Source organism: Carettochelys insculpta, chromosome 26, assembly GCF_033958435.1.
Source record: "Carettochelys insculpta isolate YL-2023 chromosome 26, ASM3395843v1, whole genome shotgun sequence".
In the NCBI taxonomy this organism is placed as follows: Eukaryota; Metazoa; Chordata; order Testudines; family Carettochelyidae; genus Carettochelys; species Carettochelys insculpta.
Genome location: NC_134162.1, coordinates 3,364,962 through 3,391,179, shown reverse-complemented (window position 1 = coordinate 3,391,179; position 26,218 = coordinate 3,364,962). Strand labels below are relative to the sequence as shown.

At 43.4% G+C, this 26,218-nt stretch overlaps 2 protein-coding genes across 10 annotated transcripts in view; one reads left to right on the top strand and one right to left on the bottom strand.

Moving 5' to 3' along the window:
• Positions 1-1,754: 1,754 nt before the first annotated feature.
• On the bottom strand, positions 1,755-26,187 carry DRAM2 (DNA damage regulated autophagy modulator 2). Of its 8 annotated transcripts, XM_074977850.1 has the most exons (10): positions 26,057-26,187; positions 21,952-22,085; positions 19,108-19,383; positions 15,679-15,746; positions 12,940-13,082; positions 12,186-12,325; positions 7,532-7,694; positions 6,529-6,611; positions 4,271-4,363; positions 1,755-2,792 (listed from the first exon to the last, which is right to left on the bottom strand). In XM_074977850.1, the coding sequence occupies exons 4-10, from the start codon at positions 15,717-15,719 to the stop codon at positions 2,685-2,687; spliced, it is 771 nt and encodes a 256-aa protein (XP_074833951.1). In that variant the 5' UTR covers positions 15,720-15,746; positions 19,108-19,383; positions 21,952-22,085; positions 26,057-26,187; the 3' UTR covers positions 1,755-2,684. The 8 variants fall into 8 exon arrangements, with proteins under 8 accessions (XP_074833951.1, XP_074833952.1, XP_074833953.1 ...); XM_074977846.1 differs by lacking the exon at positions 12,940-13,082 and having other exon boundaries at positions 1,759-2,792; XM_074977847.1 differs by lacking the exon at positions 12,940-13,082 and having other exon boundaries at positions 1,759-2,792; positions 19,108-19,368.
• The window catches only part of CEPT1 (choline/ethanolamine phosphotransferase 1), a 48,323-nt gene continuing 47,795 nt past the window's right edge, over positions 25,691-26,218 (top strand). Inside the window, exon 1 of one of the 2 annotated variants that reach the window (XM_074977841.1) lies at positions 25,691-25,795. The gene's annotated coding sequence lies outside the window, so the exon portion shown is untranslated. The remainder of the gene's footprint in view (positions 25,796-26,218) is intronic. The other variant, XM_074977843.1, reaches the window with a different exon arrangement.

The following is a 26,218-nucleotide window of genomic DNA, read 5'->3' as shown; positions in this document are numbered from 1 at the left end:
AGGCCTGGGGACTGGTGGAGGCTAGGAAAGGTGGTAGAGCAGGAAATTACTTCCGGGATCCATGGCTGGAGAGAGTGTTCATTTGGGGATAACCTGGTGGGAAACCTGGGCAGGCTGGATCTGGTTGTTGGGAGTCCTTAGCTAGTCAGTTCCTGGCTGGGGCTAAAGGGGTGAGGAAGGTGCTCTGCTAGAGATGTTTAGCTGGCTGCATTTACGGGACCTGGGAGTGAGAGGGCCTGAGAATTGTAACCGTGAGAGGCAGGGGTCAGCAACCCCTGGCATGGCATGCGAGTCACTTGTCAGCAGTACGTGGTGGGAGCTGAGCTCAGCCCTGCCCCCTCACTGTGCAGTGGGGGAGCAGAGTGGGATGAACGAACTTTGCCCATGAGCTGGCTGGAGGAGAGACATGCACCTGGACTGCCAGTTTGTGTCATTCCCCTCAGTTCTCTCCTGCCCCCTTGACACGGAGCTGTCCAGCACTCCAGCCCCCGCCTGTGCCCTGTGCGGCCTAGGAAGGTGACCTGCAACATGAGTAAGTTGCTGCGCCATGTGCCAGGGGTTGGCAAAGAGGGACCCTTGCAGGGTGAGGACTGGCCCAAGACAAACCCTGGCCGGCTGGGTCTGACCCAGCATTTGCACTTGGACTGTGTACCTACACTGCCCTCCTCACTTCTGCTCTGCTCCCTCCTTGTTGAGCCATCCAGCAGTCCAGCCTCTGCCTGTGCCTTACATGGCCCAGGAAGGTTACCTGCAGCCCAGGTAAGTTGCTGTGCGGGGTAGGGACATAGTGGAGGCTGGCCCAAGGGGGACACTGACAGGGGCTGGCCCAGGAGGCAGGTAGACTTGGAGCTGGGTCAATGCCTTTTTGTTCCGCACCTATGCTCACAGTGTGTGTGGCTCAGCAGCCAGGGCTCATTAAGAATCAGTGTGCAGCAAAAAGACTAATCAGATACCTGTTGCTAGTTAAAGCCTTCTGGCTCCGTATAAAAGGTTTTCCGTCCCCAGGCACATGGGAGGAGAGGGGGAGCACCCCCTTTATAACTTGAGCCCACTGGGCAGGGTCCTCACTGGGATATGGGCAGCCCCTGGTTCAAGCCCTCTTTCTGCCTGGAGCAAAGGGTTTTAAACAGGTGTCTGTCAACTTTCAGCAGAGTGCTCTGAGCATTGGTATGGAGTTTCTCTGGGCCACTTCTTAGCATTGGTGCTTCTTTGAGACCCTAATCACAGGCAGGTTTGTCCCTTTTGCCTCAGTAGTGTGAGGAAAAGCTTCTCTGATGTCCACTCCAAGCTAGGGCCACAGACGTGCCCAATATGCAGCTGGAAGGTCACAGGTCCTGTTCATCTCCAGGGTACAGGTGAAAGTGGGTCTGAGGGAAAGGGAGACACCTTGGCTTTTTTCACCCCTGAATTGCCCCAGAGTGTGATAGGTGGAAGGGGCTCTCCTGGGCTCTCTGATAGGTGGGGAGAAGTGGTGGTTTCATTTCAGAGTTAGTTTAGTAGGGGCTGATGACTAGCTTCATTCAGCCAAGAACAGAGAAATAAGACCCTTCTCTCAACTAGAGAGCACTTCTGTCTGCCGTCTCCTCTGCTGTCTGAATGACCCAATGCTGGTGTTAAGCCAGAATGGCAAAGGAAAGTTGGAAAACTGGACTGTGTGAGAACAGGAGCTGACTGAGGGAGAGAAAGGAACAGATTGGGACAAAACTTTGGTGAGTTGGGAGTGAAAGAGGAGGAGAGAAACAAGGACTTTCTAGGTGAGGACATGGGAGCTGGGTAGGCAAAGCCAGATGCAGGGAACAAACAGATCAGTGGGGATAAGGCAGAGGGATCAAACATGGTGGAATTGGCATAAAGGTCTCTGCTCAGTAGAGCAGACATTCTCCTTCAGGCCCTAGCAAGCCCATTCCTCCTGTCAGCAAACACGTGATTCCAGTGGAAAAATGGCTCATCCCCCTCTAGTGTGGTCCACAGAGGAGAACCTGCTATTTGAGCTCTGCAGAGCTCTGTGCAGTTGATCTAAAGGTTCCAAGCCTGCTGACAACATAGTGATTTCAGTACGTCACCTGGTGCAAGGTGGGTTTTTTTCCCCCCTCATTTTTGCTTTTGTAAAACCTGGGAAACTGTGCAAAACTAAGCAAGAATATTCAGATTGCAAAGTCAAGCTCTCAAAAGGTAGGGAATGCCAGAAGTAAGGTTGCACAACCTTCAGTTTGGGAGATTGAGCATATGCATTTGTCAAAATTATCAAGGCTAAGAGCTGTATCAGGTATAAATCACTTCCAGTGATGCCCATCTGCGTAGCAAACCCTCAATACATTTTTCCCATTCATTGTAACTGGCTTCCATGGGAGTTGCATAAGGCTGAGTGGAACCGACGTGGAAGCTTGTCCAAGACCTTGCAGTATATGTAGAAAACATGGACCAAATTGGCAGACACAACTTTCCAATGCCCGTTTTATTCATTCTATAAAATGTGTAGACACAGAAATGTATTACAGGTAATCGACAATACTGATTATTGCATTGCTAAATGAATTAATAGCAAAGCGGTTTATATGTCCAAGTGATTGAATACTTATAAATTTTGTCACTATTATTTATATAAATTGTCAGTATTATCTTGCTCCTTTCTCAGTTCCTGAGATATATATAAAAGCTGCGAACGTATGTTCTCTCCCACTTAGTTATAAATGTCCTCCAATCAAGAGTGTACGTTCATCGGCCACAAAGCTGTTGGGTGTACTGCAAAGATTGTGTCCACTTAAACTGACATCTGCACGCAAGGAAATTTTCTGTAACAGAAAAAACGAGAATGGGAAGAAAACATAACTATTTACTCTGTACTTTCCTCAGAGTAGCTTCAACAGCCAAGTTCAAGCACCCTAAAATGCTCATCACTCCAAAGAGGAGATAATGAGGCATTAGCCAAACTTCTCTCATGTCTGCTCCTGGGTGAAAGTCTTCAGTGCTCATGAAGCATATAATTGGCTGATCTAGAGGACCATGTCTACACGACAGTGATCTTGCAAAAGACATTCTTCCAGAAGATCTCTTCTAAAAAAAACTTTTGAAAGCGTGCGTCCACACGTAGAAAAAGCAGATCAAAAGATTGATCCACTCTTTCGATAGATAGCATCCACACAGACCCCGCTCATTCAAAAGAACAGGCCAGGGATCGAAAAATCTGGCACCATGAGGACTGCTCTTTCGAAAAAACAGCCCACGGAGCATCTCCACGTGCTTTTTGTTTTAAAAAACGATATTGAAAGGAGGTGCTCTTCCTGATCCAGGAGCTGAAGAGGGCTTCTGGAAGAAGAGTCACGTTCTTTCTATGTCATATTGGCTACGTCTACACGTGCCCCAAACTTCGAAATGGCCATGCAAATGGCCATTTCGAAGTTTACTAATGAAGCGCTGACATGCATATTCAGCGCTTCATTAGCATGCGGGCGGCAGCGGCGCTTCGAAATTGACGAGCCTTGCCGCCGTGCGGCGCGTCCAGACGGGGCTCCTTTTCGAAAGCACGCCACCTACTTCGAAGTCCCCTTATTCCCGTGAGCTCATGGGAATAAGGGGACTTCGAAGAAGGTGGCGTCCTTTCGAAAAGGAGCCCCGTCTGGACGCGCCGCGCGGCGGCAAGGCTCGTCAATTTCGAAGCGCCGCTGCTGCCCGCATGCTAATGAAGCGCTGAATATGCATGTCAGCGCTTCATTAGTAAACTTCGAAATGGCCATTTGCATGGCCATTTCGAAGTTTGGGGCACGTGTAGACACAGCCATTGAAAGAGCGCATTTTGTGTGTGGACACACTGCGGGTTTTTTTTTTTTTTTGAAAAAGGACCTGATTTTATCAAAGAACTTGCTAGTGTAGATGCAGCCGAGGTGACTGCAAATGCAGTTTGCCAGAGACAGGGAGGCAAAACAGTTCTCATGCTATTCCTAGGTTTTCAGTTACTAAGAATTTTCCAAAATATAATACTCTTGTGCTATTTCCCAAGTTATTCCCTGAGCTGTGACTGGCTCTGCTGTACTTACAGGATATGATAGGAGTTAAAGCTAATTCTGATCCCTCAATAGATAAGCCTTAGGGACAGAGCACAAAAAAATCTATTGAGTAAGATGGGGCCATGTTTACCTTGCTGCTCTTCCAGGGTAGAACCTCAAAACATCCCAAAAGAAAGGTACACTGTTGTAACTAAGCTGGGGGGAAGGTATGTTATGTTTATTCCTTGAGTCAGGCTATAAAACATTGGACACAAACTTTGCTTTACCTGAAAATCACGGATGTAAGTGAGGAAAAAACTGAGGAAGGAGAAAGCGAGAGACCATTCTGAGATTGTGCTGCTGATGTGAACTATGTAGCCCTGTAATAATGAGAAAATAATCTATGTAATGATGCTGCTTTTTCAGTCTCCAATAATAGCGCGTATTTCTGCATTTCAGAGGATGCAAGCCTAGAGCCATCAAGATTTTTCCATTATTTTATGTAAATTTCTCATAACCAAATGAAGTAAGCTGAATTCACCTGATGTCTGGGAGTGAAAGGGTGAAGTATGAAACATGCAGAGAGCTGACAATTCCTAGCCCACTATATTTTGGAAGTCATGCACTTTGTACACATTGTATCTAATGCATATTTGGGGCTAGAGTGTTGCTTTACTACATAATGGCCTCTAAAGGTCAACCAAGGATAGCCACTTCCCATAGAGATCTTTACTTGTTCACTTCCTCCTCTTCCTGCTTTTGTCTCCTGCTGTCTTCCTTTCCCCTCTTTCTTCACTCTTCCGATTAATATCTCAGACCCACTTCAGTAACTCCCCAAATAACAATGAACACACAGGCTTCCTCTTCAATGCAAAATGTTACCCTGTTAAAGTGAGACTGAAGTGTTTTGTTCACTGACATTTCTGATCATAACTTCATAGAATCCTATGGCTGAAAGAGACCTCAGGAGATCCAATGAGTGCAGAACCTGCCCAAAGTAGGAACAATCATTCCAGCCATGACTTAAAAACATCAAGAGATGGAGATTACACCTGCTCTCGAGGTAACGCTTTCCAGTGGTTCACCACCCTCCTCGTGGAATAGTTTTGTTAATATCGAATCTAGAGCTCCCCCACTGTAACTTGAGACCATTGCTCCTAGATCTGCCATCCATCACCACAGAGAACAGCCTCTCTCCATCCTCTTTAGAACTCCCCTTCAGGAAGTTGAACGCTGCTATCAAACTGCCTTTTCTCTTCTGCAAATTAAATAAGCCCAAATCCCTCAGCCTCTCCTCATAGGTCACGTGCTCCAGCTCTCTAATCATTTTGGCTGCTTTCTGTTGGACCCTCTCCAATGTGTCCACAACATTTCTATACTGGAGGGCCCATAACTGGATGCAATATTCCCGATGTGGCTTCACCAGTGTCAAACAGAGGAGAATAATAAAGTCTCTAGAGCTGCTGGAAATGCTCCTCCTAATGCACCCCAATATGCTTTTAGCCTTTTTGGCTACTAGAGCACACTGTTGACTCATTTCCAGGTTCTCATCCACTGTAATCCTCAGGTCCTTTATTGCTGCCCTGCTACTTAGCCCATCAATTCCCCAGCCTGTAACAATGCTTGGGATTCTTCTGTCCCAAGTGCAGGACTCAGCACTTGTCCTTGTTGAACCTCATCAGATTTCTTCCAGCTCTGTTCTCTAATTTGTGCAAGTCACTTTGGACCCCATCCCTGCCCTCCAACATACATATATGTCCCTCAAGCTTTGTGGTGAACAAAGACAAGGCAGGCCAGCTCAACATACTGGCTGCTCATGATAGTTAATCCTGTATTTTACCAACAAATGCAGATTCTGTACCTAATAACATGTTAAAGTTCTTTTCACTGTAGCAATCCTCACACGACCCTTTGGTCATTAATATAGCTGAAGGTCTTACTCTAATTTCGGGCTTGATTCTGCAGTCCTTACTTGCACTGAGTTGTAAGTGGGCAAGCAATCTCCTACTTGGTCAAACAGTAATAGTACATTTGTTCCATCTGTTGAAAATGTTTTAAAGTAATGGCCAGTTGTCTGTGCACTTGTCTATATTTGCAGCTGACAGTCATCTAAAGCATGAGAGGTGTACGCTTTCATTTAAAGAAAAACTGTAGATGCAGCAGTGAGGAATTAAGCACAGAAAAGCAAATACAGAAATGTGAAAACAGATACGCTAAATGTTCAGTCTTTATTCATACTGTCTTGTTGCACTTCTGCATTAACATGGCATTTGATTGAAATTTATAGAGTTTGTAAGAAACACACGAAGTAGCAGCAGCTCTTGTTCTCTGTCCCACCTCATTCTTCAAAATGAATCAAATGTGCATCCTCTCACCCCGCAATCATGCAATCCAGCAGCCTGGCCATTCTCATCCCTGAGCATTCCCATCAGTTACAAAGTCTGCATTCGCCCTCATACAAACAACATTTTCTCCCATGCTTAATGCAAACTTCCTTTATGGGCTTGTTCTGTCTTTTCCTGCCCATTCTCAAAATCAGACTTACTTTCTCATGTGGATCCCAGTGCAGCTTCTGTACTAGCTCAGTTCCATACAGGCCACTGTACAAAAGGACTGAAGAAACAAACACTAAAGAAACAAGGTAAGGAAGATGTGACATGCTAAATGACAAATTTGGGGAAAAATGTTCAATTTAAAAGTCTACAGCAAGTTTTACACAGAGGCCACGTATCCGTAGAACTGGAATGGCCACCAGGGCTCAAAAATGTCAAGAGAAATATTTGCCATAATGAACAATGACCTTGAGGTGAAATGGAAAGTTACTCAGGATGTTACAAAAGCATCATTTCTTACCCCAAAACTAGGACTCTACCAAATTCACGGTCTATTGCCAATTTCACAACCATAGAATTTGAAAATTAGTCAATTTCACATTTTCAGATGTTTACAATTGAAATTTCATGGAAGTCGCACCCACAAGGAGGCTGTGGGGCACTCTTGACAGAATTGATCTCATTAGCACTAGTCCCCCGCATAATAATGTAACACACTCATCTTTAAATCTGTATGTATCCCTGCCAAACTGTAGGTTCCACTTCATGCATCTGTGGCAATGGGAGCCGCACTGTCTAGCCAGTGGCTGTTCTGTGGCTCTCCAGGGCTGACAGTGTGGCAGGGATGGTGCTTGCTGGCTCCTGTGGTAATTCTGCAGTATAATTTTTCCTGCTGTCAGAGCCCTCCTTTTTCATTTGATGAGAAACTGTTGCATTCAAGGCACATCCCATTGTCCTGGCACAACCAAACCCTGACCTTGTCTTTTTATGGTAAGAGGAAGCTGCATACCACATTTGTTAGTCTTAGCTCTTACTGCTAAGGAGGAACTCTTCAGCAGACAGACATGTACAAACTCTCAAATGTACAATAGATTTAGCACTGGCAATTTGTAGAAGAGACCCTGCGCCCTTCTTTGCATATATTTTACAAACTTATTCTATTATATAGTCTAGCTTGTACTACTAGTGTTACTTGTATTTCACAACAAAGGATACTGCTTGCTATGCTTGTTCCGCACCACAGTAACACCGTCACTCGGATCCAAAAAATTTTTTGCTGCATTGTGTAGGAAAGGATAGTCTGAACCAGTATGTATATGGCTCCTACTCCAAATGTTAGACAGGCTCCAATGACGTGCATATAAAACAAAGGATATTTCTAGGAGGAAAGACAGATATAAATAAAATATAACATGTACATAAAATATACAGAACACAGTTTAGCTTTTCGCAGTACTGACAGATTCACTTTGTAGAAATTCCCAGACAATTTAGTTCTGTAAAATAACTATTCAACTACTGCCACCTCTAAATATGGTTGCCTTACACTTCTCAAGTTCAGTAGTGCTAGGAGAGGGCCAGCATTTGGCTGGAAGACTTTCAAAGGAAATTCACATATGGCTGGCAGTGATTCAACAGAGGTTGTCATGGAGCAATTGGCTGCTGGAGGTCCAGTCTTTCAGATGAAACATAAAACTAAGGTCTTGCCCACTTAAAGTTCATGTGACACGTCACTCAAGAGCTGAGATTTTAACAAACTGGCCAGAACAGCAGGGCTTTTAATGCAATAACTAGAGCTAATCGAACAGTGAACGGAGCTGAGCATAACACACACTTTTTATTTTTATTTTATTTTATGAGGATAATTTTTTTTAGTAGCCGGTGGAATGCATCACCATGGAACCATAAAGGCTTTTATTGAGCTCTCATTGGCCACATGCTGCTTATAATAGCGTTGTTCCTAAGCTTAAGGCTCCTCAAGAGCACATTAGTTGTCTTGACAGCACTCACAGTTCTCAAACAAGTTCAGCTGTCATCACGCCTCATCGTTCAGACACACAAATGTCAATGTCAAGTCACAGATTCTCATTTAATAATGAAGAGATGTCAATCTGACTCCTAGGATGGCTGTGTGAAATACCGCCTTAATGAGACTGGTCTGTGGAGAAATTATTCAGTAGGCTTTGAGGCAAATAAAATCAGAATACGCCCATCAGACACTGCTACTATTATCATCTTCATATTATTTCATCGGCTTGCACCTAGACAGAGCCTTCCATCTGATGATCAAAACACTCTATGAAAAATATGACTCTTACATGACCTTTGTGGATAAGTATTCACATTTCCATTTCACAGATGAGAAAGCCAAAGCACAGAGTTCAAAGCCTACATTTTCAAAAAGGCCACTGATTTGGGGGTTCCCACCACAAGATGCTTTGGGTTTATTAGTTGTGCAGCACTTGCAGATGCATGTCTAGTCACTAAAAACTGCAGCTGCTCAGCACTTCTGTAAATGATGCACAAAGTGAATCAAACTGGACGTGACAATATTAAGTACCCTGTAGTCAGTAACTACTACTGCAAACTTGACTGCATGTTGATTGTCCAAGCAAACCTATAGTTGAATGAGAAGAAATCATCAAGGGCCTATCACAAGAAGTACTGGGAAGAAAAATGGGATGCAACACCAAAGCTGGATAAAGAAAATCCTGCAGTTGTAGGGCAAGGCTCTATGGCCTATTCACATCGTCTATGCTAGTTTCTGTACATTTATTAACACAACAGCATCACACAAGCTAAGCTAAAACCTAGTGGTTCTACTCTGAAAAGGGGATAGTAAAAATGGATCCATGGACTTCACTGGGTCAGTTATTGTACATAAACTTGGTAGAGTATTATACTTTTCAGACAGCCAGTTCTAGAAACTCAAACAAGCTGGAGTCTCTGTCCATTTTCAGCAGAGTGGGGTTCCCCAAGGAAGTCTGAACGAAAGTGCTGAGTTTTGGCAAAAAAACTGTTGACAAAATGCACTTTGTGTGTGTATGTTCCAACAGTTTTGTCAACACAATTGGGGTTTTGTCGACAAAACTCACTCGTGTACCGTAACCTAGGTGTTTGGGTCAAACTTCGTCACATTAGGTTGATTTCTCTTAAAAAATGAGTCCACACCAAGAAGCCAGTTCTGCCGACTTTAAGGGCTACTCAGGTCAATTTCAGTACTCTTGCGTTCCATGACGCGTAATACTAAATTCGATTTAAGGGCAGTGTAGGTCAGTGGTTTCCAACCCGTGTGCCATGGCACACTGGTGTGCTGTGAGAACTGTCAAGTATGCAGTGAAATTTTGTAAATTTCCCCTCACTGTGGCCCTTTGCAGAGCCAATGCGGAAGGTGGGAGAGGAAGAATTGAGGACTCTGTGCCAGCTGGGACTCAAGCAGCAAGGCTGCCTGAATCCCAGCTGGTGCAGGGTTTGTCAGTTTCTCCCATGGTAGCTCTTGGCAGAGCCACTGTGAGGGGAAATGCTGAGCCCACAGGACCCCATTTGTGCCAGGAGGCAACTAAAATGCTGCTTCCCAATCTGCACAGGCTAGTGGGGAGCTTGCCACCACTCCTTGCTGTGGCAAGGGGGCGGGAGGGTGGGAGCCTGTTGGAGCAGGGACAAAGTTGAAATGCCGTGTCCTGGCTCCAACAGACTGGCAGGGACAGGAGCCTGCTTGGAGAGTTTACTCATTTGCTCACCATCCCTCGCATGGCATTGAGCAGATTTTGAAAATGTGTCTGTACTCACTGTCCAAGACAGTGGTCTTATTCTGTGTTGGACTTGAAACTATAATGCATTTGATCCTTGTTTAGCTTGTTGTACGAACTACTGTGTTGCAAGCCTCTCTAGTAAGACTGTAACCATAGTAAATGTGATGTTTATGAGCAATAGATTCAGCTGAAAAATGTCGGTGGGCCACGGAATTGTCTGTCTCATTGAAGTGTGCCATGTTACTGAAAAGGTTGGGAACCACCGGTGTAGATGCAGCAATCTGAAAGTCAACGTTCTTGGCCTTCTGGAGGCGTCCCACAGCGCTGCAGTGTGACCCCCCTGGCCAGCACTGTCAGCTCTGCTGCTCTCTGAGTTCACAGGAAAAGGCCAGGGAATGTTTGAATTTAATTTCCAGTTTGGTCAGTGGGGTGAGCGGAGCAGGTAGCACACCTGATCATGAATGTTCCAAGTCACAGATGACTTCCAGCTTGGGAGTGTGCAAGAGATCCTGGACCTTACTGACTGTGAATGGGGGAATGAACCCCTGCTGGCAGAACTACAAAGCAGCGAAAGCAACTCTGATATTTATGCCAGATCACACGGGGCATGGTAGGAAAAGGATACCCTAGGGACGCCCAGCAGTGTCGCATGAAAATAAAGGCACTCAGGCAGGCACACCAGAAGACAAAGGAGCCAAACAGACCATTTGGGTCATCGCTGCAAACATACTACTTCTATGAGCAGCTGCATGTGATTCCAGGGGGGACCAACCACAGTCCCAAAGCTGTGCGTGGATACCTCACAAGAGATGCATCAGGCAGTCTGAGGCAACAGCGAGGAAGACGAGAAGGAGGAGAAAGAAGAGCATGGTCAGCAGGCGAACAGAGTGGCTGATCTCACTGACAGCCTCCTTTTTTTTTTTTTTTTTAACATTGGCACCAATCCTTTCCTCCCAGAGCATATCGCTGCTGGATTTGATGGCGGGGAGGGCACCTCTGGTGAGTTCATATTTTTAATCATGCTACAATTGGTTAAGGTAACTGGGTGTGATTTGTGGGAGCCACACTACCTACACACTGGGGGCTCCCTAGAACAGTTCGTTAACATGCCTGGAGATGGTGTGAGAACCCTCTCTGCACACGTCTGTAAATCTCTCGTAGAGGTACTCTTTCATCCTTCTCAATAGGTTTCTGGGGAGGCCTGCCTTATTCTGTCCTCCACGTTTGCATCATCTCTAGCACTCATAATTAGTGGCCAGGTGATATGCCTTGACCCTCAATCCTAGCAGATTTATCTAGTCCAAACTGATTCCCCACTGACTGGTAGCTATCTGGTGCTGCAAGCTTCTGCAGGGCTATTGCCACTTGCTTCTCAACTGTCAGAGCAGGTCTGATTTTTTCAGACTCTCCTCATAAGTCATGTGTCCCTACCCCTAATCATTTTCATTACCCTCTTCTGGACTCTCTCCAGTTTCCACACATCCTTTCTGAAATGGTGGGCTCAAAACTGGACTCAGTACTTCAGATGCGGCCTCACAAGTGCTGAATAGAGGGGAATACTCACTTCACTTGATCTGCTGACAGTGCACCTATTAATGCAGCCTATTATGTCATTAGCCTTCTTAGATTCTTGCTCAGTAGGCACCCCAGCAGCCAAAAGGCATATTGCAGATAAATGCCTGCACTCTTTTTAGCAGATTAACTGGATGCATGAGATTCAAATGTGATGTGGACAAGCAAGATATGATTGTCAAATGGATAACCTTTTAGATATTCACACCACAACCAAGATATGCCATATGCCCAGCTTCCAGATGTCACCCATCTGATGGCGCAATTGGCAACAGAAGAACTCTAAAAAGGAAGATAATGCTGTAGAGAAAAAGAGACAGTTGAAAGATGGGAGAAAGACAAAGATTTCTAGGGCCTGTAATTTCTTTCAAAAATATACTGATACTTTGAAAGAAAATATGTATAAAAGATCAGATTTTCAGAGACATTAGGCATCCACATATATAACTTAAATCTGCGAGGGTTCAGCATCTGTGAAATCTGCTCCAAAATATTGGACTATCGTTCCATTCTAACATTCAGAAAACAGCAGCTAGAACACCAACCTGGAAGCTGGCAATAATGCAAAGTCCAAAACAGCTTATCACTCCGAGTGTAAAGCCAGCCTTATTTAATCTGGTGATCTTGGATTCCCCTGGATTCAGAGCATAAACTTGTTTATAGCGAACGTATACGGTAGCAATACCTGTGAACAAACAATTCAAATGAATATTCAATAATAGATTTAAAAATAGCCACTCTTATACAAAAGGATGTTACCACAAGATTACAGAGGGAGACATCTGCATTGGAATTAATTTGCAAATTTGACATTTTTAATTAGGGCTTAATAAATCTCAATTATTTTAAGCATTACAAGGATAATTTCCCCACCTTTGATATTCACAGGAATGGCACACATCCTACTTAACTCACTTCATCTACTGGTCCTGTTAATGACACGACACCTTTTTTCCCTCCTTTCCCCCACATCCTGCTCTATAAACCATGGATTCCAGTGGTCTTCTCCAATAATCTGAGGAACTGGGTCTTACCCTCCAAAGTTCATTATCTAATAAATTCATTAGTCTTTAAGGTGCTACAGTACTCCTTGTTATTTGTGAATCCAGATTCAGTGAGGCTTAAGGAAACTGTTCTTGTCAACTGTAAGGTGATATGTTAGACAGAAGTCATTGTTATTTTGTAGGGTGAAAATTCCTCAGGCAGGCCATGGTTTGTGCTAAAGACCCCCTATTCAATTCTTAAAGTCTGTAGCAGGCCTATAATATAGAAACCCAGCTAGCATGAGTGGAAAAATACCTCGCAGGGACCTCTTCTCTCTCTCACCAGATACCTGGCTGGGCTCCCTTATCTCCCTCCCAATGCCCAGAGAAGGGCAGGAAGGGCCTTGAAGTCTGAAGGGAGGAATTGCTGCTTCAGCAGCTACATTCCAAGGAGAGGCCCTGCACGTGGAAACCAACTGTTAGTGTTGTGTGCTGTTAATGGCTTTTAATGACTTGTGCTTTAAATCTTCTAGATAACACCCCCAGAGGCGTCAGCGTGGAGACATCACCACATTCTCTATCCTATCTTGACACGGGTCATTGTAGATCTGTTTTGGTTAACATGTAGCAGAAACCACCTGTACTAAAGATAAGCTATGGGCGGGGATACTCTGTAACCTTTTTAGATTATTGGCTGACTGTGCTCATCTCGTCTTGCTGCTAGAACCTATCCAGGCGTGGGTGACACCCATGTCGTAGTTTCACCCCGCCCATCAATAATCTATATAATCAATTGTAATCTATTGTCTGACAGTGCTTCACTGAGTCCTGATGGGTGAAGTGGCACTCCACCAGCACTGTGAGTAATAAACCCCCCCCCGCTTGCTTCATACACAGTGTCCAGGTTTTGTTCCAACATATTTAAAGGCAAAAATTACATTAGTGCGACATTAAGGTCTGCTCTACTCTAAGGAGGTAAGTCAATCTAAGTTACGTTAGTTAAGTTACGTAAATCAAGTGATTTACGCTGATGTAGCTTAGACTGACTTACAATCATACCTATACCATGTTGTTTTGATGGTACATGCTCTCCCGTTCACGTAGCTTCTATCTCTCAGGGAGGTGGACTACTGAAGACCTAGGACAGCATTCTGCCATCAACTTAGTACGCTTTTCCTCAGATCCACTATACCAATGAGGCAGTGGCAGTTTAGCCAGTAGTGGGAACAAACCTTAAGACACAAGAGGGAGGAACTCAAGTCAGGAAATAAAGTTAAATGATAGAAACTGTCTGATTAAGGAATATAGAGTTTGCGAACCCATATTAGATTAAATTGATTTCACAAAAGGTTCCATCTCCAGGATGTCACTACAGGGCACAGTTAAGGTTATTGTCATGTCCTAAATATGCATTTTCATACCTTAACATGTTTTAATTTATCTTAAGCTATGAGTTTCCTGGCACTAATGAATTCTTGGTTTGAGGTAATTACAACAACCCTATAATGCATTTGTCCTGGACGAGAGAGGGATCATCTGCAGGGCACCTTCCTTTCAGCTTTCCCTATAGCGTTTCATACTCAATCTGTGTGGATTGCCAACTCCTCACAAGACTTATATAGTTGTAGGTTTCTTTGTGGATGTTTCTGTAACTTTTGTTTTTTTAAGGATAGGTTTGTTAACCCTAAGCAAACCCCTTTTACCCCAGGGAGAGGGGATCCAAAGTTTCTGGTCTCTAGCCTTTGACCTGGCATTTGGGTGATCCTTCCAGGAGCTGTAGCTCCCACTGGCATAGCCCTCTGAGTCATTGAGACACACCAAGCCACCTCACCATTACAAGGAAAATTATTCATCCAAAATTATTAACCTGATCTGTTCAACATATGAACCCTCGACATGCCAAGTTTTTCACAATGATGTCTTGACAGAATCCTTCAGCATACTCTCAGGAGCGTGACTAGGGTACCTATTGTCACCTTTTCTGTTCTTGATCACAACGGACTGGATTATGAGCAGGATGACAGATGGCCATTAATGGAGCATTCTGTGGACGCTGTTCAAACAGCTAGAGGACATTGATTTTGCTGATGATGTTGCCTTCCTTTCACACCAACATGAAGATGTGAAAGAAAAGATTGCAAAGGTAGACAAAATTGCCTCAGTGTCTGGAATGAGCATGAACAAGGGAAAGACCAAGACAAAGAGGATCAAACAGTCCAACACCACCCCCATCACACTGGGAGGGAATGACCTGGAAGATGTGGAGCAGTTCACCTAAGTGGAGAGTGTTACAGGCAGAGATGGAGGAACAGACAAAGATATCAATGCCAGCATAGGGAAAGCAACAGCGACATTCAAGATTCTTCATCCCAAATGGATTTCACAAATAATACCTGTGAAGATGAAACTGCGGATCTTCAGCACAAATGTGAGGAATGTGCTTTTGTATGGATGTGAGATCTGGCGTACTAAAAAGTCTTCAAATCTAAGCTGCAGACATTCATAAACAGATGCCTGAGGTACAGACTTCGGATCAAAGGGCAAGACTTTGTCACAAATGAGGAACTTTGGAACAGAGCAGGACAAGAACCACTTGACGTTCAAATCAAGAGAAGAAAACAGGGATGGCAGGGCCACACTCCCAGAAAACCATCATCCAGCATAGTCCGTCAAGCTCTCACACGGAACCTGCAAGGGAGACGCTGAAGAGGAAGACTGTGGACAATGTGGAGAAGATCTGCTGAGATTAAAGGACAACAACAGGGGTACTCCTAGAGTCAGCTAGAAGTTCTGTCTAAAGACAGAGTGAAGTGGAAGAGATTTACAGATGACCTGTGCTCCACTCGGAGCACAAGGGTTTAAACCAAGTAAGTCAAAATGCATTTCATCCTAAACTGATCTGTACTTTCAGCCTCTCACTCTTAATGTAGCTTTTGTCTGTGAATGATGGATAATTTATTAATAATGAAATAAAGTAACTTAGCTCTTCTGTTTAATAACTTGTGCTCTATCCAGAAATGCTTACAATGTGCTAGAGGTCATTTCATCTACTTACCTAAGAAAGCGGAAATATTTAACATAATCCCAAATAAGCATCTTTCAGGGGGTATTGTTCCTGTGTCACTGTAAGAAAAATAACATGAAATATGGTTCTCCATCATGTACTGTAAATTCTCCCCAACGAAATGCATCTTTACAAGAGGAGAGAAAGCAAGGGGAAGCAGGGTCATGAAGAATTCAAAGCACGTTTCACCTATTTTGTTGTACATGTACGCAATTTTACTATGTTAGTTTCTGCGGCTGCAGAAGCCAACATGACTGCCTTTTTGCTATGAGTACAATGTTTTTTTAGAACAGGACCAATATGTACAATCCAACATAGCTATCATGTTTATGTTGATTTTATACAAAAAAAGACAGCTGAAGTTGTAAAATGCAGCACTTTGAAGTCTGGATAGGTCAAAATTAAAGTTCCAACTTAGATTGCACGTAGATTACAATACAGGTTGCACCTCTAAAATCCATGACTCTCTGGTCTGGCAATGTCCCTGATCCAGCACTGCCAAGGATGTTTCTACACCAGAGAGCCACACTGGCCTGGAGCAGGGGCCAGCTGAGAGCTGGGGGCTGTAAGCCCCAGGCCAGCAGCCACAATTGAGCCAGCAACCAGGGAAACAGCAGCATAAAGCCAGGGCTGGGAGTGTCAGACCATGGAGCCAGACCAGGGGCAGGAAGCTGCAGCCAGAGAGTGGCAGCCTATGGCGGGAATGGGGAGCCAGGGACTGGCGCTTGGGAGTGGAGGATGGGGCTGGGAAGTGGCTGGGGTTGGTGGTCAGAAAGTGGCTAGAGGCTGGGAGGGGAGCCTGGGAGTGGGGCCAGAGGCCAACGGGATCATTGACCTCCCTGGTCTGGCAAAATCCCTGGTTCGGGACTGCTCAGGTCCCAGGAGTACCAGACCAGGGAGCTGGAACCTGTACAGATTTTATTTACATGATCACTCATTTGCAAAGGCTGTTTCCATCATTTAGCATGCAGGCTAGAGCGTATATGGTGGATAAGGGAGCTGTTCTTAATTTTTCAGCATTGACTGTTAAATATTTGGTCCCATACCTTATTTACTGCACACAACCAAGTACAGTAAACTCTTTCACATCAGGGCCAGGACCGGGAAGTTGCTGAATATTCAAATATTTTGGATACACCTAGCAATGCATAATACTATAGAAAAACAAGATTAGATATTAAGAAACAAACAAATTGTGTGTTTACCAACATTAGCATTGTACACTATAAACTTATACTGTATTTCATCATCATCATCAACAACCGGGGGCTCAAAGCCCGTTAGTGTCTGATGCCTCTGTCACTATTTCCTTCCATCTTTCCCCTGTCCAGTGCAGAGTGGCTTAGTTTCTGTAGACTAGCTCTGCACCAACCGACTATGTCATCTATCCATTCTCTGTGGGGTCTTCCAATCCTGTTCGAACCGTCCATTACGCCAAATACCAATGTCTTGATTGTTCGTTCGTTGTTCATTCTGCAAATATGCCCAAATAGTTGTAGCTTCAGTTTTATACCCTTCTGCAGCAGGTTCTCTTTCGGCTGTATCTTTCTATATAATTCCTCATTGGTGACCTTCTGCATCCATCCTATTCTCAGAATCTTTCTATAACAACTCCTTTCAAATGCCAATATTCTTCTTTTCAAATCTTTTGTTATCACCCATGTCTCACATCCATACAACATGCTGCTGAATACACGTTTTCAAGACGCTCAGCTTCATTCTTAAGCTAATTGAAGGCAATGGATAAGATCTGGAAAAGCAACACAAAGTCGCTCTTGCTTTCGCTATTCTAGTCATTATTTCCTTCTTATAGTCTAGATCATATGTTATGTTGTGCTGTATTTATATATATTTACTTTCACTATACTGTACTTATGGAAAACATAACTAAAATTTACTTATGGTTAACATGACAGTTATTTGAGAGTTCCAGATGATAGAACGCTGGATATGAAAGAGTTTACTGTATCTGGCTGATTCACTACAAACAAGCAAGACTTGTAAATGTGATGCAACTTATCCAAAGTGTCTAATAGTCTGGTTGCCTCAGTTTATGGGTACCCAGCTTGAAATACTTTCATAGGGTCTCACTTTCTAAAGTGGTCACTCAGCATTTTTTTAAAGAAACACCACATTGAAGTTCTTCCAATTTGGTTCTCAAAATTTCTGGAAAATATTTGCCTGTTATTTCTGTATCTCCATTACACCAGGGACAAACTCTGAGCAAATATATCAAGAGATCAAAAAGGCAGTAGCATGACTAATAACAAAAGCAAAGATGGTATATCAAGCCTCCCGGCAGGGCGATCTCTCAAACTCTAAAGGTGAAGCTGCCCTGCCCACATAAATAAGCAGAAACATTAAAAATGAGAGTTTTAAAGAGATTAAAACATTCGTGAAAAGTTCTCTCTGCTAATTTATGTTTCGTGTTTTTTAAAAGCCTGAATCAGGAGGGAATAATGAAATGAAATCCCTGGTCTGAGTGGGTACAGCACATGACACAAAAGGATTATGATACTAACACATGACACTAGGGAATATGAGATTAGCTATATACATACATTCTGGAATTCACAGAAAACCAATCTTCCTAGGTTTTGGGCTGAAAAGATTTTTTTTTTTAATTTGTGCAAAGCATGATAACTTTTCTGATAAATCCCATTACATCTCATCTCTAGCAGATCAATTTGTGAAGGCTGCTAGTCTATTCACCAGATGGAGACTGTATGAAAGAGGGAAGCTGATGGCATGTCCAGCCATCTGAAGGAGGAAGGCAGCCGAGGCACATGCAGGCCCTTAATACTTCCAGAGATGGTAAATTCTCAGTGACCAAAACTAAGATTTATCCATGGCTGTCTATGACACTGCACCAGCAACTGATTTAATTAAATATGTAAAAATGAAAAAGGGGAAGCCCACATTTGAAATGAAAAAGCTACATTGTTACAAACCATGGGTTCCCAACTTCAAGACTGCAACCCTCAGGGGAGGAGGTGGAGGAGGTTGTAACCATTTTGCCCACATGACTAGAAAGGAGGATGTGTCTGGATGAGTGCAATTATAGTAAAAGAGAAGAAATGGCATCACGGATCAAAAATTCTAGGTGAAGATACTCTGTACCTCCTTTATCCAACGTTGCTAATGAACACTAGAATACCTGATGACATCATAACAACATTAACATGGATCATTACAACTTTTAATGTAAATGATAGTGTTTGTTCAATAAAAATTAAATAAATAAGTATTGGTTTGTTTTTTAAAAATATATCATCTTTGTTTAATGTTAGAATTGTTAATCCCACATCTATAAATTTTAAACTAACATTTTGGAAGAGTTAGGGGAAATATTTGCATAAATTAGTCCTGGCTTGAATACTGTCATATAATTAACAAAGCAGCATTTGGACTTTTACTGACCTGATGTAGGGTACCAAAGGGTCAATGTGATGAAGAAGGACGGCAGTAATGTATGAAAATATGAAAGAAGCGGCTGACCAAACAACCAAAGCCGAAGGCAAGAAACAGAGGCCTTGTTGAAACCACCACATTGAAGCACTGTTTCCTATATCCAAACACTGAGAAGACTCAAACATGCAAAAGATATTTGGTTTTCTCTTAGTGGGTTTCTCTCCTTGAAGACAGAGTGAATTGTGTTAACATGCAGTCTTCATGTGCATCCTGTTAAAAACAGCCCTAGTTAAAATAAGACAGATTGGATTTAGTATCACTGTCATTTGAAAGCACTGTGGGAGGCTTACAGGAAGTTACTGCTTTTGCAATCCAAAAGTGAAAAACAGACATTTCTTTTGGAAACTTTCATACTGCAACTCTCACAAAAAAACTAGAGAAGAGACACATTTTACTGCTTTGTTTATCGTCTTCCAAAGACATGTCAAGAGGGCCGCTGAGTTCTGATTAATTCTCTTCTACTCTATTTGTGCATAAAATCTCACCCAGGAATCAGGGAGTGGAGGAAATACAGAATTTGCTTCAATGGCAGTTTTACAACAAGGAAATTAAAGGTTTTACAACTGCCATTAACAAATGGAGCATATTTACGAAGTGACCTAACCACCTGGAAATATTAGTAACTCTCTCTTACTGAGCACTTTCCATCTGAGGATCTCAAGACACTTTATAGCCTCACAAAAGTTGCTAAATATGTGCACAGATTTCTTTGGCCAAAAATTTACTGCTGCCATCCAGGACCTCCAGAGACAACTTCCACCTACCACCTAATTCAGATGCAGGAGCCATCCCATTTACACACCTAGTTAATTAAGTGCATGATGCTGTATTTATACACCTATCCAGTTTTGAAAATGTATGCCTTAGAGGGCGATTATTCTTCATATGGAGCTATGCATACAGTGTGTAGCTATGTCACCCCCCATAGGGGTGCAGGCAGGGGATTGCAACTCCTCCCTTGCTGCTGGGAGGAGGAAGTAGTTTGTTACCAGCTTCTGACAGGAATCTAAGAATAGAACCTAGCTTTACTAAATCACAGTCTTGTGTTTTAACCACAAGGCCAATCTTAGACTTGAGAAACAAAGGTCACAGAAATGGGTTAACCTTAGGGTCTCAAGAGGTTGCAGACTTTGAACAGAGCAAGTGACAGGGCAAATACAAGGAGGAATAGTGAACAAAGGGGAGAGAGTGAGTGGCGCTCAGAAAAAGGACAAAGACAGGATCCTCAGAAAAGAACAGGGCATGACGAATAAGGAAAGGTGGGGGAGTTTGTATTGTACTGCCGGTTCAGCTCTGAACTTCGTAGAATCAAGGCAGTCAGTTGCACTAAAAGAAATGGAGCCAGGCATCAAAATACAGGTTGGAAGACTTAGTGGTAAGGGCTCCCATGGAGGGGAAGAGAGACTGGACAAAAAATCCTTCAAGGAACAGGAGATAGGGGAAGAGAGAATCTGAAAGCATTGTTGAGGCACCTCCTCTCCAGCCTGCGGATGGGGAAATGAGAGAAGAACGAGATTCCAAGAAGAGAGCAGAAGCTGACTCAGATGGGTCTCAGAATGAGGAAGTAGGAGATAAAATGCATGAATTCTCATCCCTGAGTTACCTTTGAGCTTGACTGAGTGTAATGAGTCGTCAGTTACCTGCAAGGTTCAGCCAATCCATAGGCAAGGTCCCACCAGGTGATCCCAAGGCAGGTACCCAGGCTCTTGGGAAGTAGCCTCTACAGTCTGCTCAATGTCACTACTTGGCGAGGAAAAATGCCTTGTAGCTGCTTCTGCTCTAATGTGTACCTTTTCCCAACTTAGCCTGCCCTGGTTACAGCCTGCATCTCTTCCTACTCAGCTGTGAACTCTGTCAGAGATAATACGCTGGCACGCAATGGACTAGGAAGAAGAAGGAAAATGGAGTAGCAGGAGAAGAGCACAGAGAGCAAGTATGAAGGCAAGAATAGGACAGGAAAGCTATAAAGTGAATCTAGAGCTGGAGCAAAGAAAATATATGGTGCAGACCTGACAACCTCCTCCCTGTCCCAGATGGCAGAAGAACTTACTGTATCCAGACTGCTCTTCTGATATCAACTGATCCAACCCCTATGAAGCAGGCCACACATATACCTTTATCTTACCTACATTTTGTATATTGCACTGAGACCCCACAGTTTCCAATGTACCTCAGTGATATCTTTATTTTGCCCTTTCCGTATAGAGAGGTGTAGGATTTGTGTGGAGGCCCTGCTTGACAGCACATGATTGCCCAGTATCCTCCTTCAACCACTTCCCTAAGGTTGGTCACTATTTTAGGTACTGTTGCTCCTCTGCTCACTCTTGTATGCTATACCAGCATCAATCTTCTGTCCATCACTTGCTGATAAATTTGGGGAACGATTCAAGGATGGGCTGTAGATTCTAAACATAATAACTGATTGCCATTAATCAGGCTCTGGAACCCTCTTGACATGTGACAGAAACTTTGTACTTAATAAAATACAGAAGAAGATGGGGAGTGGGTTACATCATACAACAAAAAGTTAGACGTTATCTTGTGCTGCATGATCGTTTCTAGCATGAAGGTGGAAAGTGAATGCGGAGACAGAGGCAGAATTAAGACTGGGTGGGATTTTGAAGTGCACATCTACTACCTTTCTGGCTTTTAATATGTAACTTGCATGCTATTGATAAAATAAAACAACACTAGCATCTTCACAAACTTCCATTGTAGGATTGCTGTCAAAGATCAAGGGCAATATACAATGCAAAAACTACAGAACCTGAACCACCAAAAAAGAAAATCAACCTTCTGGTGATAGCATCTGTCTCAGATGATGCAAATGAACGTGCCTCAGTCCACACTGCTGTGGGTCATTATCAAGCACAACTTGTCATCAGCACAGAAGCATGTCCTCTGAACAGTTAGGTTAGGTTAAAAACCTAAAACAAAATTTTAAAAAAGTTTTAAAATTTCAACATTTGTAAGTTGCACTTTCACAAATAAGGGATTGAACTATAGTACTTGTGTGAGTTGAACTGAAAAATACTATTTGTTTTGTTTATCTTTTTTACAGTGCAAATATCTGTAATATAAAGTAAGCTTTCATTTACTTTTGCAATGAAAATTGTGATTGTGATTATTTTTTAAATTTGGTGATTAATCACATTTTTAAAAAATAATTTGATAGCCCTAATTTGAAGTGTTAGCAGTCCCCACAGAGACAAGTGTCAATATAACAGGAGAGTCAGATGTCCGGTAAGTGTCTTACGCTTATAGATTTTACAGTCACAAGGGACCATTAATCATCCAGTCTGACCTTCTTCATCGTACAAGGTATAGAATTTCACCAGTAATTGAATTCTGCCAACTGATGTGATTTTACTGCGGATTTTTTTAAAAGCCCCTGCCCCAAAAGCCATGTAAATATACTACAATTTCCGATTGTATTTTTAAAAATTGAAGTAATTTTCTGCCTTTGTGAAGAAAAACTTAAAAACAAGAGCTCTAAAGGCTCACATATAATAAATAAAAAGAATCCAAGATCTACTATTTTTAAGTCTTCAGCTAACAAGTCAAAACACAACAGCTATGGTTACATTAGAGAGTTTTGCTGACAAAACCCACATACAAAATGCATTTTATTGACAAACTCAGTACTTTCGCCAGCAGCGTTCTGCCTCTCAGCCATAAAGCCTAATGCTGCTGTTGACAGATTCTGACGATGAAAAAGCAGTGTGGATGCTCTGGGGGGGGCTTCCTCTCGGCAGACAGGGCATCCAGAACAATGGGCAGCCCTGTCTGCTGCGCTTCCAGGTGCCTGTTTTGTCAAGAGAGCGGCCGGCCGGGCCATCCTGTCAACAGAGCAGAGCGCTCTTCTGATTGGCTGGCCACACTCTATCGACAGTAGTTTTGTCGAGAAATCTCTTCCGACAGTGACTTCTATCAACAGATTGCCACAGTATAACTGTAGCCAACATGTTTAACTGTTGTTCTTGCTTGGTTAGAAACACAGAGATAATTTTCAAACCTGTGATAAGTAAGCATAAACTCCACACACATATTCTTAGGATAAATTAAAGAAAGTCACAAATAAAATTTGAACGTTAATAAAATAGTTTGAGCATACCAAAAATACTAATGATACATATCTTCCTAAAAGATAATTCAGAAATAAGACTATAAAACTCTGTCTTAGAAACAGCTTGTGAGGTACAACACAGAATTCCTGTTCAGAAATGTAACTGTCTCCAAAGGGAAAAAAATCCTGTTAAATTTCAGGTACTTTAACTTAGCAAGTTCAGGAAGCAGAGAATTTGAAATTAAAAAACTTAAGTTACTATTCACTGGACTATTACTGCAACTAAAATTAGTAGACGTGTACAAGAAATGACAAAATTCTGTAGATCTACCTAAATGTGTAGAAGAGATATGATGTATATTAGTTATTTAAGAAATAAGATGATGTAATCAACTATATCACAGTGCAATACTCACAAGGAGGTAGCGCACATGCAACCTTGACTTTGGAATTCTCTGACTTTGAGTACTTAACTGTACATTAGTTTAACTTATTCATTTAACCTATACATAAAGTCACTATAATATGAGGATATAGCGCAAGGTAAGACTTCCTGAAGAATGGTAGGGATGTACATGAAAGCATACAAATTATTCCATATAATAGTGCATTTGCGAACATCTAATGGCCCCTCTCAACTCTTCAAATTTCTCTTTAAAACTCACTTGTAAAAATTCTTCTATTTTCCTTACAGCCAATCTCTTTGTGCTCCGTCTTCTAATCAACTGTCCTGTATTCTACCTCTTTTCTCTTTTTAAGGACCATATTATGAATCTGGAGGTATGTGGGCATACACCTGAGTCTAGGCAGACTTTGCACAATATGTGCAGAAACAGGGTGCATGTCTTCACTTCACCTGTAAAGTACAGGGTAAAATTATGGTATTGTATAGCAACAAGGGGTCCTGTGTCACCTTATAGACTAACAGAAATGTATGAGCATAAGCTTTTGTGGGCAAAGACCCACTTCGTCAGATGCAGGACTGTACTGTATAGATGATTATTAACAATTTACTCTATGAAGATATCCTATTGCCTTTTATATGAATAACTTTGTAAGGAAATATTTAACTCCCTTGTAGACTAACAGCTATTTCGGAGCATAAGCTTTTGTGGGCAAAGACCTGCTTTGTCCGATTCATGTCTTTGCTCACAAAAGTTTACGCTCAATAAAATCTGTTTATCTATAAGGTGCCAAAGGACTTCTTGTTTCTGAAGATATAGACTAACTCAGCTACCCCTCCAATATTTAATTCCCTTGATAAGTCATAATCCTACTTAGTCAACCAGTCTAAGTAAATACATCAGGAAAAAGGCTACACTTTTGATTAAGTATTTTTAAATTTATCTCAATTTCTGTCTCTTTAGTTTCATTTTCTTTTTTTAGACTTTAGACTTTATGTTGGAAAGACTACTTAATTACCTATAATTAAACATACATAATGCAGGAAGGAGAGAGAAATTATCACCAGGGCTAGGCAAGGGCTAATAAAGATGCTTTTAAATGAAATCTGAAAAAAGACAGCGCTGGAGAGGAGAGAACTGCAATAGCTGTACGAGTAAAAAAAACTGTGAGGGAAGACAGAGATGAGGTGGGGGACTCAATAGGGACAAGTCAATGAAGAGCTTAAAAACCTGAAAGCTCCTTTCAGAACAGGTGTGATGGGGTTTTGTTTCTTTTGTGTGTGTGGCAGGCAGGAACAGTCTGCTCATGATTAAGTATACAGATCTAAGAATTTATGATGCTACGGGAAATGGATTTTGTCATAATAAAGATGAGAAGATGTCAAGGCATGGATGAGGTGGAGTTAAGATTGTGGTTTTCATGAACTGTATTGCAGAATAAGCAGAAATCTCAACAGCAGGTGTGAAAGAAGGTAAATTTTGAGGTAAGGATGACATCCAGGAGTTAAATAAAAGATACAGCATGGCTCTCTCAGAAACAGAAAGGAAAGGCACGAGAATGAACTGTATCCAAGCATTTACATCCTTGACACGTTGGGTTGAAGCAAGCAGGTGCACAAGTGCTTTGTCAAAAAAGCACAAAGAACAGATAGGGAGAACTCATTAAATGAGTCAGAGGGGTAAAAGTTACGATGACTAAAAAGGAGGGGGCACTTTGGAAAATGCAGAGAAACAAAGAGTAAGTCTGCTGATAGACACCACCAACTATGGGTACTGGTGCACAGGAAAAACCCTGCCAGCTACTCTGATCTGAGCTAGGCTGGGCAGAGCAGAGCTTCGGAAAGGAGATCCCCGAGGAAAAGGAATCGGTAAAATAAGCAGTAATGGGGAGGGGAGGTGGGAGGGAGCAGGACAGAAAAAATCGGCGCGGAAAGGGTAACCGAAGCCGTGAAGAGAGGGGGACAGGGCAGGAAGAGGAGGTGGGGAGCTCCACCAGCACCATAAAGCGAAAACAAGCAGGTCCTGCAGCGCCTCACTAACACCAGGCGATGAGCTGCTCCGGGGAAGAGCCACTTCTCCGGCTCGGGAGAGTAACCGGCAACGCCGACAGAGCGGGTCAGTCCCGGCAAAGCTCATCGCCTCGCGGATTCCACTGTTAGTCTCTGAGGTGCGACGGGGCGGCTCGCTCGGCTTTGCGAGGGGACAGTCGAACCGGGCTCCCCCCGAGACTGCGCCAGGGAGGGGGAAGGGCAGCGGCAGGAGGGGGTGGGGAGCCCGTGGGGCGGGGCAGAGCAGCAGAGGGTGTGCGGGGGCAGTGGGGTGACAGGGTTGGAGGCGGGGGCAGGGGGCACCGCTGTGGGGGTGGGGTGGGGTGGGGCGGGGGCGAGCCCTGTCGTTTCCCCTCCCCCCCCCTCCGCGGGTGCCTCACCTCGGGCTCTCCAGCCTCATCCCCGCGGCCGCTCTCCGCCCCAGGCTGCGCGCGCCCGGCGGGGACAAGGGTGAGTGTGCCCGGGGCGCGCGCGCGAGCGCCACACGCCCAGCCCCGCGCGCGCGCGCGAGCCGGTCTCCCCCTCCCTCCCCTCGCCACCCC

Bases quoted from the DNA above. Each gene is read 5' to 3' on its own strand.
- DRAM2 (XM_074977846.1), bottom strand. From the start codon at position 19,283: ATGTTTGAGTCTTCTCAGTGTTTGGATATAGGAAACAGTGCTTCAATG. The intron at 7,695-12,185 runs GTTGGTGTTCTA...CTTTCCTCCTAG, and splicing joins GCATTATTGCCAGCTTCCAG to AAATATCCTTTGTTTTATAT. The intron at 4,364-6,528 runs GTAAGTCTGATT...TCATTATTACAG, and splicing joins ACTGGGATCCACATGAGAAA to GGCTACATAGTTCACATCAG.